Source organism: Primulina tabacum, chromosome 6, assembly GCF_025594145.1.
Source record: "Primulina tabacum isolate GXHZ01 chromosome 6, ASM2559414v2, whole genome shotgun sequence".
NCBI lineage: Eukaryota > Viridiplantae > Streptophyta > Magnoliopsida > Lamiales > Gesneriaceae > Primulina > Primulina tabacum.
In genome coordinates this window covers 8763390-8777218 of record NC_134555.1, presented here as the reverse complement: position 1 = coordinate 8777218, position 13829 = coordinate 8763390, and the positions used below count along the sequence as shown (strand labels likewise).

The 13829-nt window shown below is 45.1% G+C and overlaps 1 protein-coding gene across 1 annotated transcript; it reads left to right on the top strand.

Annotated features, from left to right (window-relative positions):
- The first annotated feature begins 1475 nt into the window (after nucleotides 1–1475).
- LOC142550008 (uncharacterized) lies at nucleotides 1476–3620 on the top strand. Its single transcript, XM_075659252.1, has 2 exons — nucleotides 1476–3015; nucleotides 3102–3620. The coding sequence occupies exons 1-2, from the start codon at nucleotides 2335–2337 to the stop codon at nucleotides 3618–3620; spliced, it is 1200 nt and encodes a 399-aa protein (XP_075515367.1). The 5' UTR covers nucleotides 1476–2334.
- The last annotated feature ends 10209 nt before the right edge of the window (nucleotides 3621–13829 follow it).

Genomic DNA, 13829 nt, shown 5'->3' with positions numbered 1-13829 from the left:
TGATACTCACGGGAAATTTAGGGTCCGATCCACTCAAGCGTCACTAATCCAGACACGGGCTTCAAAATTACAATGGGCCTGAAATCACAAATAAGATCGTTAGGAGGGGGCCAGGAGGGTGTCCTGGCGTAGCTCCTCCGACGCTCAAGTTAGAGACTGAGGATATATGGGGGGAGCAGCTAAGGGCGCTGCTGAAAACAATATAGTGAATAGCTTAACTGAACAATCAAACCTGGTATTTATAGGAGGATACCTGGGTCCTTGATGGGCTTGTCTTCCATTTGGGCTAGGGATGAGCCAAGAGTAGTGGGCCCATCCATGTCTTCCATCTGGGCTAGGCCCATTCATGGGGTATCACCAGTCTCCCCCTCCCCTATAAATAGAGGCCACCTTCTCATTTCATTCTTACTTCTCCCACAAAAATTTCCGCTGAAATTCATTCACCAGCCCCTCCTTGCCCACGCTTTACCTGCGCGTTACCCTAGCGCCGCCTCACAACCACTCCACCGTCACTTTAGTCCGCCGCCCCGGCCACCACTGCGCGCCGTCCCACTCTCGCTCGAGCCATCGCACGCCTCGTCTTAGCCAGGCGCGCTTCGCCCGAGCCCTGCAGCGCGCCGTCCCACTCTCGCTCGAGCCATCGCACGCCTCGTCTTAGCCAGCGCGCGCTTCGCCCGAGCCCTGCAGCGCGCCTCGCGCAAGCCCAAGCCACGAGCTCACCCCTCGCCGAGCGCCCCTGCACGAGCGCACGCCCTCGCCCCTACACGCTCCACGCTCGCCGCTCGCCCCTGCCAGCTCCAAGCTCGCCCTAGCCCGAGCATCCAGCTCGCCCTCGCCCAAACGCACAGGTGCACGCTCGCCCACATTGTAAGCTCGCCGCCGAGACGCTCGCCGAGCCGCTCGCCTCTGCGCGCATACTCGCCCAGCAACACGCTCGCCCGGTGCGCTCCTCGCCCCGCACGAGTGCACGCTCGCCCCTCGCCGCTGCGTGCTCGCCCAGCGCGCACACTCGCCCGTCGAGCCGCTCGCCTCCGCGCGCATACTCGTCCAGCAGCACGCTCGCCCGGTGCGCTCCCCGTCCCGCACGAGTGCACGCTCGCCCCTCGCCGCTGCCTCGCCCCAGCCGAGCTCATCACTCCGCCAGGTGCTCGCCCGGCATCTTCTCGCTCCTGTCGCGCTCGCCCGAGCGCCTCGCCCCTTCCGCGCACATACCCTGCCACGAGCTCGCCCGGCCGCACGCTCGCCCCTGCCACGAGCTCGCCAAACCACACGCTCGCCCCTGCCACGAGCTCGCCAAACCACACGCTCGCCCCTGCCACGAGCTCACCCCGCCGTGCCACGCTCGCCCCTGCCACGAGCTCAACACTTGTTCATTCTTGCGGTCCTATCTTTCGAGTATTTTTCCGCGCCTTACCCGGGTCAGTTCTCTCCTTTACCTGTTTGATTATCCTTAATACTCATGTTTTCTTCCGATTCTGAGTTTAGTTACTCGAGTTGCTCTGAGAGATCTAGCGGGTCTAGCGAGTCTAGCCGGTCTAGCGAGTCTAGCCAGAGTAGGACTTCCCTAGCCGATCCTGATTTTACCATTGATCCTCCTAGAGGAGGAAGTCACCGCTCATAGTCGTCCGGGTAAGGAAGTTCGTCACGTGAACCAACAAATGAATATATCTGAAGCAGATAACCTATGGTACGGTCACTTGTCATCCCACATCCCTCCTGGTAGCGAGTCACAACTTAGGACTCTGTGGCACATTCCTTCCTCTCACCAGATCATCATTCCTGGCCCAAAGGACCGGCCCTATTTAGCCCCTAAGGGCTACTATACCTTCTTTCAGCATCATTTTGATGTTGGTCTCCGTTTCCCTTTGTGCGATTTCTTTCAAGAATTAAGCAAGTACTACCAGGTGCATTAAGGTTTACTCACGCCCAATGCTTTCCGTTTAATAAGTTGTTTCGCTGTGTTACTCAGGGCCTTAGACCTCCCTTTAAATTGCACCACCTTTTCCTACTTCTTAGTTTTGTCCAGGTCAAAAGATGGACCTTTCTATGTAACCTCCCGGTCTAGCCACAAACTGTTCGATGGGGCCCCCAGTCATGTGAAGGACTGGAAAAAATACTTCTTCTTTGTACAGCCACCCAAAGAATTGACTTGCTTTACCGATAGGTACCCTGTCTTCACTAAACCCAAACTTTCCAAGAGTTATAAGAAAGATGAGGAGTACCTGCAGATAATGAGTGTACTAGGAGATCGATGCTTTAACATTCCCAAACTTCTATCTGAGGATCTCCTATGTCATGCCGGGTTAAGTCCCGCTAAAATTAAGCTGAAGGAGAATGCTGGTAGATATTCTCATCTTTCCATACTTCTTGTTTTTCTTTTGTTTATTATGTTACTTGATAACATTCTTATTTGGTTCCTTGTCTCTGCTTGCAGGTACTAGAGTCATGAATGCCCTATTTCTCCATGAACTTTCCAAGATGAAGGCCGGGGGTTCCTCATCAGCACCCCAGAAGTCCGTTACCCCGGCAGTCACGATGGGCCCAAAGGGAGATTGTTCTGCTGCTGAGAAAAAGAAAACAGGTTCCTGTTCTACTACCGCGAAGAAGCCTGCTAGCTCCCCTACTGCTGCGAAGAAGAAGAAGGCAGGCTCCTCCTCCTCCGCCTCAAAGCGAGCCTCCTCGCCACCTCCTCGCGCCAAGTCCCCTCCTCCGTCTGGTAAGCAAAAGGCATCCACCGATCTTAACCCGTCAGCCCCTCAGCATGGCAAGCGCAAGGTTTCTGAGATTTCTGTCGTATCGGTCTCTTCTCCAGAGGGGTCCGAGCCCGATGAGGGGCCTCCCCTTGAATCGGCGGTGCATCCTCTATACACTTCGGATTCGGCCATCGTGGGGCGGGGTCCTACTCATCTGGCTCAGAAGATAATGTATCAGCTTCCTTCCGACGCTGATGCAGCGTTCATGAGTTCACTGGGGTGGTCAGACCTTCTCCGCCGGACATGCAGCAGTGTCACCGAGGTATACTTCTCCTTATAACCTTTAGATTGATGTTTAATATACATTTGATCTTCTTGTCGTCTTTTCACCATTGTCTACTTATGCAGGGCATGATGTACGTCGAGGAGTTGGCTGAGCGCGCTCACGCCGCTCGATCCGACTCTTGTCAAGAATTACGCGAGGGTCAGGCTCTCCGCAAACAACTCCAGGCTAATATTGATGAGATGAAAGTGTCGCATGCTGAGGAGCTTTCGGAGTCTCAAGCTCAATTGTCGGAGTCCCAGATCCAGTGCGGCGAGCTCTCAAAACAGAGGCAAAGGTCTCAGCGGCTGATAGAGGATCAAGCTAAAGAGATCCAGATGCTGAAGAAAGAATTAAAGAATTCACGGGCTGAGCTTAAAGACGCCAAGGCACGACATGTTGCAGAAGCCTCCTCCTTCAAAGAGGAATTTCTCAAATCCGAAGAATTTGTCGAGATCTGTGGCCCGAAAGCTTTTCACTACCTGAGGGTGGGTTTCGAGGGTGCAGTCGGCCTCTTCAAGGCTCAGAGCTATCCTCCGCCAGGCGCCACTACTGACTTCATGGACCTTGAGGGCTTCATATCGAGTCTCCCCCCTGATTCTTAGATTGAGCTCCTTTATTTATGTTATTTTCTGCATCGATTTACTTTCCATAGGATTATGCGACTTTTGCGATGTTTACATTTGGTTATTTCCTCTTGCGCACTTTTGACATATACGAACTCGTTTTTCACCACCTCCCCCCTCTAACTCCTCTGCTAGGTGACACCTTAGCAGGAAATTCAACATCATCACCCTCTAACTCCTCTGCTAGGCCATACCTTAGCAGGAAAATAAAAATCAACCCCCTCCACCCTCTGCTCCTCTACTTGGCGATGCCTTATAGGAAAATAAAATTTTCCCCCTCTGCTCCTTACTAGGCGATGCTTAGTAGGAAAATAAAATTTTCCCATGCCCTCTGCTCCTCTACTAGGCGATGCCTTAGTAGGAAAATAAAAATCTTCTCCGGCCCTCTGCTCCTCTACTAGGCGATGCCTTAGTAGAAAAATAAAAATCAACACAATCACCCTCTAACTCCTCTGCTAGATCATATCTTAGCAGGAAAATAGAAATTCACCACCTCCTCCCTCTAACTCCTCTGCTAGGCGACACCTTAGCAGGAAAATCAACATCATCACCCTCTATCTCCTCTGCTAGGCCATACCTTGGCAGGAAAATAAAAATCAACCCCCTCCACCCTCTGCTCCTCTACTAGGCGATGCCTTAGTAGGAAAATAAAATTTTCCCCTGCCCTCTGCTCCTCTACTAGGCGATGCCTTAGTAGGAAAATAAAAATCTTCTCCGGCCCTCTGCTCCTCTACTAGGCGATGCCTTAGTAGGAAAATAAAATTTTCTCCTGCCCTCTGCTCCTCTACTAGGCGATGCCATAGTAGGAAAACTAAAATTTTCTCCTGCCCTCTGCTCCTCTACTAGGCGATGCCATAGTAGGAAAATAAAAATCAACACCATCATAATATAACAACATTCATAAATTCGAAAAGAAGAACTTGGTTTTATTGAATTCCAATGGATTACATAAGAAAGTTCAGAAAGTAAAATACATCGACGACAGAATCAAGAATAATATTTCCTAAGGTGATAAGCATTCTAAGACCTCTTCAAAGCTTTGCCTTGCGCATTCTCTTAGTAATAGGCTCCAGAGCTCAGCCTCTCAATCACTTTGAAAGGACCCTCCCACTTTGGGTCCAGTTTTCCTCTCTGCTCTTCTTGCACCTTCCTCAAAACCAAGTCACCCACCTGAAAGTTCCTCTGCACGACTCTTCGATTATAAGACTGTGCAATGCGGTTCTTATAAGCTTCCAATTGAATGCTGGCCAGCCTCCCTTTTTCCTTCCAAAAGATCAAGGTCAGTAGCGCGTCTCGCACCATTGTCCTCGTCATAAAACATCACCCTTGCCGATTCCAACCCAATCTCAGCCGGGAGCACTGCTTCATTACCGTAGACCTAACTGAAAGGAGTTTCTTTGGTTCCCTCTCTCGGAGTGGTTAGGTATGCCCATAAGACACTTGGTAGCTCATCCACCCATTTGCCTTTGGCTTTGCCCAGTCGAACTTTCAGACCCTGTACCAGCGTCCGATTAGTCACCTCCGCCTGGCCATTACTCTGCGGGTAAGCTACAGAGGTAAAGACTTGTTGGATCTTCATCTCTTTACACCAAGCTTCGATTTTGTCCCCTTGAAACTGTCTCCCATTATCGGATATCAGCCTCCTAGGTACCCCGTACCTGCATACTATACTCTTCCACAAGAATTTCAGGACTTCGTTCTCAGTGATTGTGGCCAAAGGCTCTGCTTCCACCCACTTTGAAAAATAATCAACTGCTACCAGTAGGAATTTCTTTTGAGCTGGAGCTATAGGAAACGATCCCACAATATCCATTCCCCACTGGTCAAAAGGACATGCGGCCGTGACAGCTTTCATCATCGCGGCCGGCCGGTGATTCAAACGCGCATGACGTTGACAACTATCACAAGACATCACTAACTCTTGAGCATCATGCAGCACTGAGGGCCAAGAATAACAGGCGAGCAACACCTTCCTCGCCAATGCATATGCCCCCAAGTGATTTCCACAACATCCCTCATGAACTTCTCGGAGCACATAATCAGCCTCTTGGTAACTCAAACACCGAAGAAGCGGCCCTGCAAAAGATGTTCTAAACAACACTTCCCCAATCATTACATAACGCGAGCATTTCATCTTCAACTTACGAGCTTCGCGAGGGTTATCAAGAAGCTTTTCCTCTTTCAAATAATCGGTTATAGCGGTTCTCCAATCCCCTTCTTCTTGCTCAACTATAGGCGAACTCATGTGAGGTGTGAGTTCGACCTGAAAGACCACATCTCTAGTCTTCCAACTCCTCATTGTCCCAGCCATTTTGGCTAGAGTGTTTGCCTTCTCATTTTCTTTCCTGGGAATCTGTTCAAATGTAATCTCCGTGAATTTCTCTCTGACTCTGTCTACTTCTTGAGCATATTCAATAAGTTTCTCATCTTTCACATCATACATTCCCTTCATCTGCTGTGCTACCAACTGTGAGTCAGAAAAAACAAGTACCCGGGTAGCTCCCACGTTTTTGGCTGCTCGCAGTCCTGCCAACACAGCCTCATATTCTGCTTCATTGTTAGATGCTCGAAAATCCAATCTAACTGCCAACTTCACCTCCTCCCCAGCCGGCGAAATCAATACTACCCCCACCCCACTTCCATCCTTAGAAGATGAACCATCAACATATACTTTCCAAGGATCTTCATTTTCAAGATGCACGGTCTCAGCCATAAAATCGGTTAAGGCTTGTGCTTTAATAGATGTTCTCGACTCATACTGGATGTCATATTCCCCTAGCTCGGTAGTCCACTTGATCAAACGGCCAGACATATCCGAATGAGTTAGGATTCTGCCCAATGGACTGTTGGTGAACACCACAATCGGATGAGATAGGAAGTAGGGCCTCAAGCGTCTTGCTGTCATCACCAGAGCCAAAGCCAATTTTTCCAACCCGGAATATCGGATCTCTGCCCCTTTGAGTGCATGCGAAACATAGTACACCAGCTGTTGAACTGATCCATCTAGCTTGACAAGGACCGAACTCACGGCCCCTTCGGTGGCAGATAAATATACCCACAAAGGCTCACCCATTGCCGGTTTGGCCAGGACAGGAAGCTCGGCAAGGTACTCCTTCAATTCTGCGAAAGCCTTTTCGTAATCCGGACCCCACTAAATTTTTTTCGCCTTTCGTAAGGTCCGGAAGAAGGGTAAGCTCCTGTGGGCGGATCTCAAGATAAAACGTGCCAGAGCGGCAATCCTCCCTGTTAATTGCTGAAGATCTTTGGGCCCCTGGGGAGAGACCATATCTCGGATAGCTTGAACTTTCTCGGGGTTAGCCTCAATCCCCCTCTCTGTTACCATATAACCCAAAAACTTCCCACTCCTCACCCCGAAGATACACTTTTGAGGATTCAACTTCAGACCGTAGGATCTGAGGGTAGCAAAGGTTTCCAACAAATCCGGTATTCGCTGGGCTGAATCCTTAGAATTCACCATGATGTCATCCACATACACCTCGACATTCCTCCCCACCTGTTTAGAAAAGAATTTATCCATCAATCGCTGATACGTGGCTCCGGCGTTTTTGAGTCCAAAGGGCATGACCACGTAACAGAAAGTTCCTTCAGAGGTGATGAAACTCACTTTATCTTGGTCCTCCACAGCCAAGGGGATTTGATGATACCCCTGATAAGCGTCCAGCATGCACAAATATTGGTGTCCGGCCGTGGAGTCCACCAACTGATCTATCCGAGGCAGAGGATAACAATCTTTAGGACATGCCTTGTTGAGATCTCTGAAGTCCACACACATCCTCCATTTTCCCCGAACTCTTCGGAACAAGAACGACATTCGAGAGCCAAGTAGGAAACTGTACCTCCCGAATGTGCCCAGCACTGAGCAACTCTCCCACCTCCTTCTTTATAACCATATCTTTCTTGGGCCCGAAGTGTCTTTTCTTCTGCTTCACGGGACGAGAATTTGGTAAGATGTTTAATCGGTGTTCTGCTACATCTGGACTCGTCCCTGTGAGCTCTTGGGCTGACCAAGCGAACCCGCTGAGATTAGCCTGTAAACAAGTAATGAGTTTTTCCCTGACCTCTGGGTCAAGATCATAAGCTATTCTGAGCATTTTTTTATCGGGCCCCAATGTCATGATCTCCGGTTTTTCATCCATCACCTCTTGAACCTCTCTCCTTACCACGGGCAACCCGCTTCGCCCTCTTCTAATCATATTGACCTCCACACGCGCCCTCTTCCCCTCTCCTTTCACTATTCCTTCATAACATCGTCGGGCAAGTTTCTGGTCTCCACACAAGACTCCAACCTCCTTTCCCACAGGAAACTTCAACTTCTGATGATAGGTGGACGCTACAGCTCTGAAATCCTTTAGGGCTGGTCGCCCCAGAATTCCATTGTAAGCGGATGGGGTGTCCACCACAGTAAAGGTTGTCATCTTTGTTACCCGTCGAGGCTCATGTCCCAAGGATAGAGGAAGGACAATCTGACCGAGTGGAGGGATGGCATGTCCTGCGAATCCATACAGAGGAGTGGAGATTGGCTCAAACTCAAATCTTCCACCTTCATCTGATCCAAAGTGCTCTTGAACAGGATATTAACAGAGCTCCCATTATCAATAAAGATTCATGCCACATCGTAATTGACAACGGTGGCCGTCACCACCAAGGCATCGTTATGAGGAGCCACAATGCCTCGGAGGTCATCTGGTTCAAAACTGATGACAGGATCCTGGGGTAAGCCTCCACTCCTGGATATTTCAAAATTCTCCAACCTCCTCCCATGCGCCTTCCGCGCCCGCCCGGAATCCCCATCAGTAGCACCCCCCGAGATCATATGAATCATTCCCCTCGTCAGGTGGTTATCTTCATTCGCTCATCTCCTGGGTTCCAGGGGCTCCCGAGGGGCATTCTGACCTCGACCTTCTCTTCTTGGCTCCTCGATCCTTTGATTTATCCACGGAGGGCCTCGACCCCGTCTAGAGGATGGGCGAGATCTCAGTTCTATCCCGGACGAGGACCCTTCTTGTCTACCCCTCGACGGAGGCCGAGCACTGCTTTCAACCCTCTGTGACTTCTCCCCCCTCTCCCCTGACTCCCTCACCTCCATCACCTTATCCCGACTCCTATTCAGAGGAACATGTGATGAGAATTGTCCTCTACTTTTAGTTCTGTCCTTCTCTCTCTCCCCTGCACCCCTCTTCCTTCCCCCTCTCTCTGCTCCCTCCGCTCTACTTCCTCCCAGCTGATTCTCCATCCTTCTGTACCGTTGGGCATCTTCCAAGTTTACATATTTCTCAGCTCGAGCCAACAGATCATCATAGCTCGACGGAGGCTTTTTGACCAGCGACTTGAAAAACTCCCCTCCCCTCAGTCCTTGTGTAAAGGCACTTATCATGATGTCGGGGGTAGCCGCCGGTATCTCCAGCGCTGCACTGTTGAAGCGCTGGACAAATTCTCGCAAAGTTTCAGCCTCCTGCTGCTTCATCACAAACAAGCTCAGATAATTTTTCCGGCGCCTCTTGCTGCTGGAGTTGGGCTGCAGGGTATTAAACTATTGTTGGGCTGACCTCACCAACGTGCCCAGAAACACCCTGCACCTGACTCCATCTGAGTATTGATGCAACAACGCCGCATTTTCAAATCTCCCCAAGTGTTCCTCGGGGTCCGTATGTCCGTCGTACTCTCCAACGTTTGACTGTCGGAAATTCGGAGGAAGCCCTTCCTCCAATATGGCTAGTGAAAAAGAGCTTCCTCTCTTGGGTACCGGTGCCCTACTCCCTACCTGCTCCCTCAACCTCCGTATCTCCTTCCACATCTCCCCCATCTCACTAATCTCTCCACTTTGTATGGGTTGCGTCTCCTCCACCCTACTCTGGTGGACTTCAACATTTTCCTCATGCTCCTGACGAGGGGCCTGTTCCCCAGCACCCATGGACTCTTGGTTCCCTCCTCATGGCCTCATCCACTGTACGGGTGATGAATTGGCCCAACTGTTCCAGGGTCAAGTTTCCCACGTTCTCATTAGGACGGATTTGCTCAACCCTCGTCTCGTGACGGGGCTGCTCAGCTCTTGTCTCTTGACGAGGTTGTTCCTGTCTCGTCTCCAGACGCGGTTGTTCCTGTCTTGTCTCAACATGAGACTGTTCGGGTCCCCTCTGAGGACGCGATGATGCTGAGGTAGCTCTTCTACTTCCTCTTCCTGCCTACCATCTCTACGTCTCAACTCAAGTGTTTCTCACAGACGGCGCCAAGTGATACTCACGGGAAATTTAGGGTCCGATCCACGCAAGCGTCACTAATCCAGACACGGGCTTCAAAATTATCATGGGCCTGAAATCACAAATAAGACCGTTAGGAGGGGGCCAGGAGGGTGTCCTGGCGTAGCCCCTCCGACGCTCAAGTCAGAGACTGAGGATATATGGGGGGAGCAGCTAAGGGCGCTGCTGAAAACAATATAGTGAATAGCTTAACTGAACAATCAAACCTGGTATTTATAGGAGGATACCTGGGCCCTTGATGGGCTTGTCTTCCATTTGGGCTAGGGATGAGCCAAGAGTAGTGGGCCCATCCATGTCTTCCATATGGGCTAAGCCCATTCATGGGGTATCACTATGCATATTGTATTTATCAAGATACAAATTCAGCCAGTCATCACAGGAAAGAAGATGGAGTACTGTGGGCATTATACTCAGGGTACTCCTGCAAATGACTAAGAATTAAGTAAATTGGAATCTTTACCAGAGTTGAAGCTCATTCTGGCATATAGAGCAATCAAGTCCATCCAAATACCACCCCATAATTTCCTATTTGATCTCAAACCCGAAATTTATCTAGTCAGCTGGAGCTCAATTGAAGCTTGAAGATAGAACTATTTAGAGTAAAGTTTGGCCCTAACTACATTTTGAATTAGAGCTCATTTGTAGGTGGCCTAGTTTAAGATCAAGGTTAATCAAACTAAAAATAGATTCACGATTCAAGCTCGGTGAACTGATGTGTAAATTCTATAGCTATGTTTGATAGCCATGATAAGGGAATGATTATTAAATAATCATCCCTTATCTCATATTTAGTTCATTTTTAATTTAGCATGGAGGCTCTTGATTATGATTGAAAGCCCTCACTATTTATGTTATTTGTGTGATTAAGTATCTCTTCTCAAAGGTGTGATAATGTATAATTCTTGAATAGTGATAATGATAAATTAATAAAATATTTAAATTTTTATTATATTTTTTATAAATTAATTTAATATATTTTTATTATTTTCAATCATTTTAAAGAAAATAAATTATAATGCAAATCTATTTTAAATTAAATTTTTATAAATTTCTAATCTTGTTAGTTAATTCTTTTATGAAAATAAATATTTATTAAATTTTAATTTATTTTGTTTAATGATTACCGTAATATTTGCAAATATATTTCTAATAAATATATTTAAATTAATTTTAATAAATATAAATTATAATTATAAATATTTAATTATTATCAAATTATTTTAAAATATTTATAATTATTTTAAAAAACAATAATATTGTAAGTATTACTAAACTTTATTAACATTAACATTGCTATTTTAATTATTAAAGTAAATGCATATTTACAAATTTATTTATGATAAATATATTTAAATTAATTTTAATAAATGTAAATTATAATTTAAATATTTAATTATCTATCCAATTATTTTAAGAATATATATTTAATTAACACTTGGGACATTTTGGTCATTGTAATAAAATTTACAAAATTAATCCATCATTTTAAAATAATACCAAACACCATACTATTAATCCATATATATCATTTTTTAATCACTCTAATTACTAATCATTTACGTATCCCATCATACGTACCAAACGTACCAAACGGAACCTGTGTATATTCGTAAAAGGTTAACAAGTAGTGAAGTCCGCGGGGATCTGAAACATGTAATTCAGGGATGATAATTTCAGGTGCAAATAAAAATATTATTCCGACGAATGCACACCTTAACAAAATTCCAATCTTTCAAACATAATAGCGAATTACCATCAGCGATTCCATCATCGGAACCAGAAATCCGCTACCATCGGTCAATAAACTCAGAAACGAACATGTCCACCCTCTTTTGATCAGTAAATCCCTTCGCGCCACACTCGGCAACCTAGGAAAACACCACACCCAAATTCAGTTTTCCATAAATTCGTAACAAGTCGGCGTCGTAGAGTATGGTTTACCTGGACTTTGGAGGTACCGAATCGTGAGGAGAGGAATGTGAGATCGGGCTTTCCGTCGCCGGAGACCCATTCTTTGCAGGCCATTCAGTCATCGGTGAGCCCGGTGAGAATAACGGGCTGGTTTCTGGCCATGTAAAATTTGATAAATTCAGCGTAATTCAATAGTTTCCCGTCCACTCTCTCGACTTGCCCACCGATTTTCACACCCATTGCTGCTATGTCTGGAGTTGCTCCTGGGACCACCTTAATGGTTATGTAAAAAATGATTGCAAAAACTTGTGGAGACGGTCTCACGGATCGTATTTTATGAGACATATATCTTATTTGGGTCATCCATAAAAAGTATTACTTTTTTATTGTGAATATCGGTAGGGTTGAGCCGTCTCATACATAAAAATTCGTGAGACCGTCTCACAAAAGACCTACTCAAAATATAATAAATTTTATTTATTTTAAATTAAATAATATGCAAATGTAATAAATATTGAAAAAAGAAATGAAATAACTGAATAAACGTGTAGAGATTAAAATAAAAATTATTTAGCGATATTCCCCACTCTCTTTCTGTATCTTCCGTTTCTTACAAGTAGGATCCGAAGTATCGATCTTATTGAGTAGAATGCCTTATTAGCTACCGTGACATATATGTTGCGCTTGTTAAATTAATATTATTTATTGAGTTTATATAATGAAATTTTATTTTTAAAGTACTTTGTCTAGTGCTGTTATTCTAAATGTTATTCAATAACTTATACTTCTAATAGATATGAACAAAACAGAAATATTTAAATGTTAATAGATATTGTCTTTTTTAAAAAAAATTCGACTATATCTTTTGAATACAATTTTATATCATTTTTCAATAAAAATAAAATTTGATTACCCGTGATCCGATTGAAAAAATTATATTAAAAAAACCCTTAATAAAAAAAATCATAATAGTTACGGATTTGGTGGCTACATAATTTGAGGAATATTATGAGTTTAAAAAATAAAATCGATCAAGATAATGATTAAAAAATTACGATTTTGACCTCTTCGTCTTTTAATAAAAAAATAAATGTATATTTTTGTAAGTTATATCTTTAATTTGACATTTGTGTCACATTAACATATCATATAAATAAGTATAAGTACCTTAAGTTTAATATATAGTAGTAAATATAGCTACAATAATATTAGGATAAACTATGAAATGAACATGGAACAATTTAATATATTTATGATAAAGTAATGATTTTTTGGGGGAAAAAAAAAAGCTTTATAAATTTTAAAAAAATTTAATAGATGAACAATTGTTTCCGTTAGCTATGCCCCATGGCCCATGCTGTTATTTATCAAACCTGTCAATTCTGAATCATCTGTCGCAAGATTCTTATTCCTAACAGAATATCGGGGATATTGACTGTTCATTTTAAAGAATTCAGTTAATTTATTCGATATAATAAGATCATGTAAGAAATAGTAAGGGTAGCCAATGAATTTGTTAATACTTTTTAATATATAAATGTTTGATTATATATAATAAAAGACGAACAAATATAAAAGACGAACAAATATCTATGGAATTAATATAGTAATTTCACTGAAGATGTTGAGTAGATAGGGTGAGTTAGGTAAGTAATCTAATGAACAGAGAGGTGAGCCTTTCCTGTAAATATTTTTGACATGATGGGATGAGTATGGTCCTGACCTAATAGGATGAGTCTGGGTGTTCGGGCCTGATGGACTGAGTTTGACTTGGCCTGATAGGATAGGTCTGATTTGGCCTGATGAGATGGACCTGGGTGGTCTGGCCTGTGAGTACACTTGACAGGGTAGGATGAGCTCGGGTCAGACGATATCCACACACTCAACAAAAAAATGTCAAGGGGGCGCCAGAAGGGTTTTTGGCTTGACAACTCTGATGCTCAAGTCAGTACAAGATTTATTAATTATAAAGAGAATTTATTGAATGTAGTATAATGCA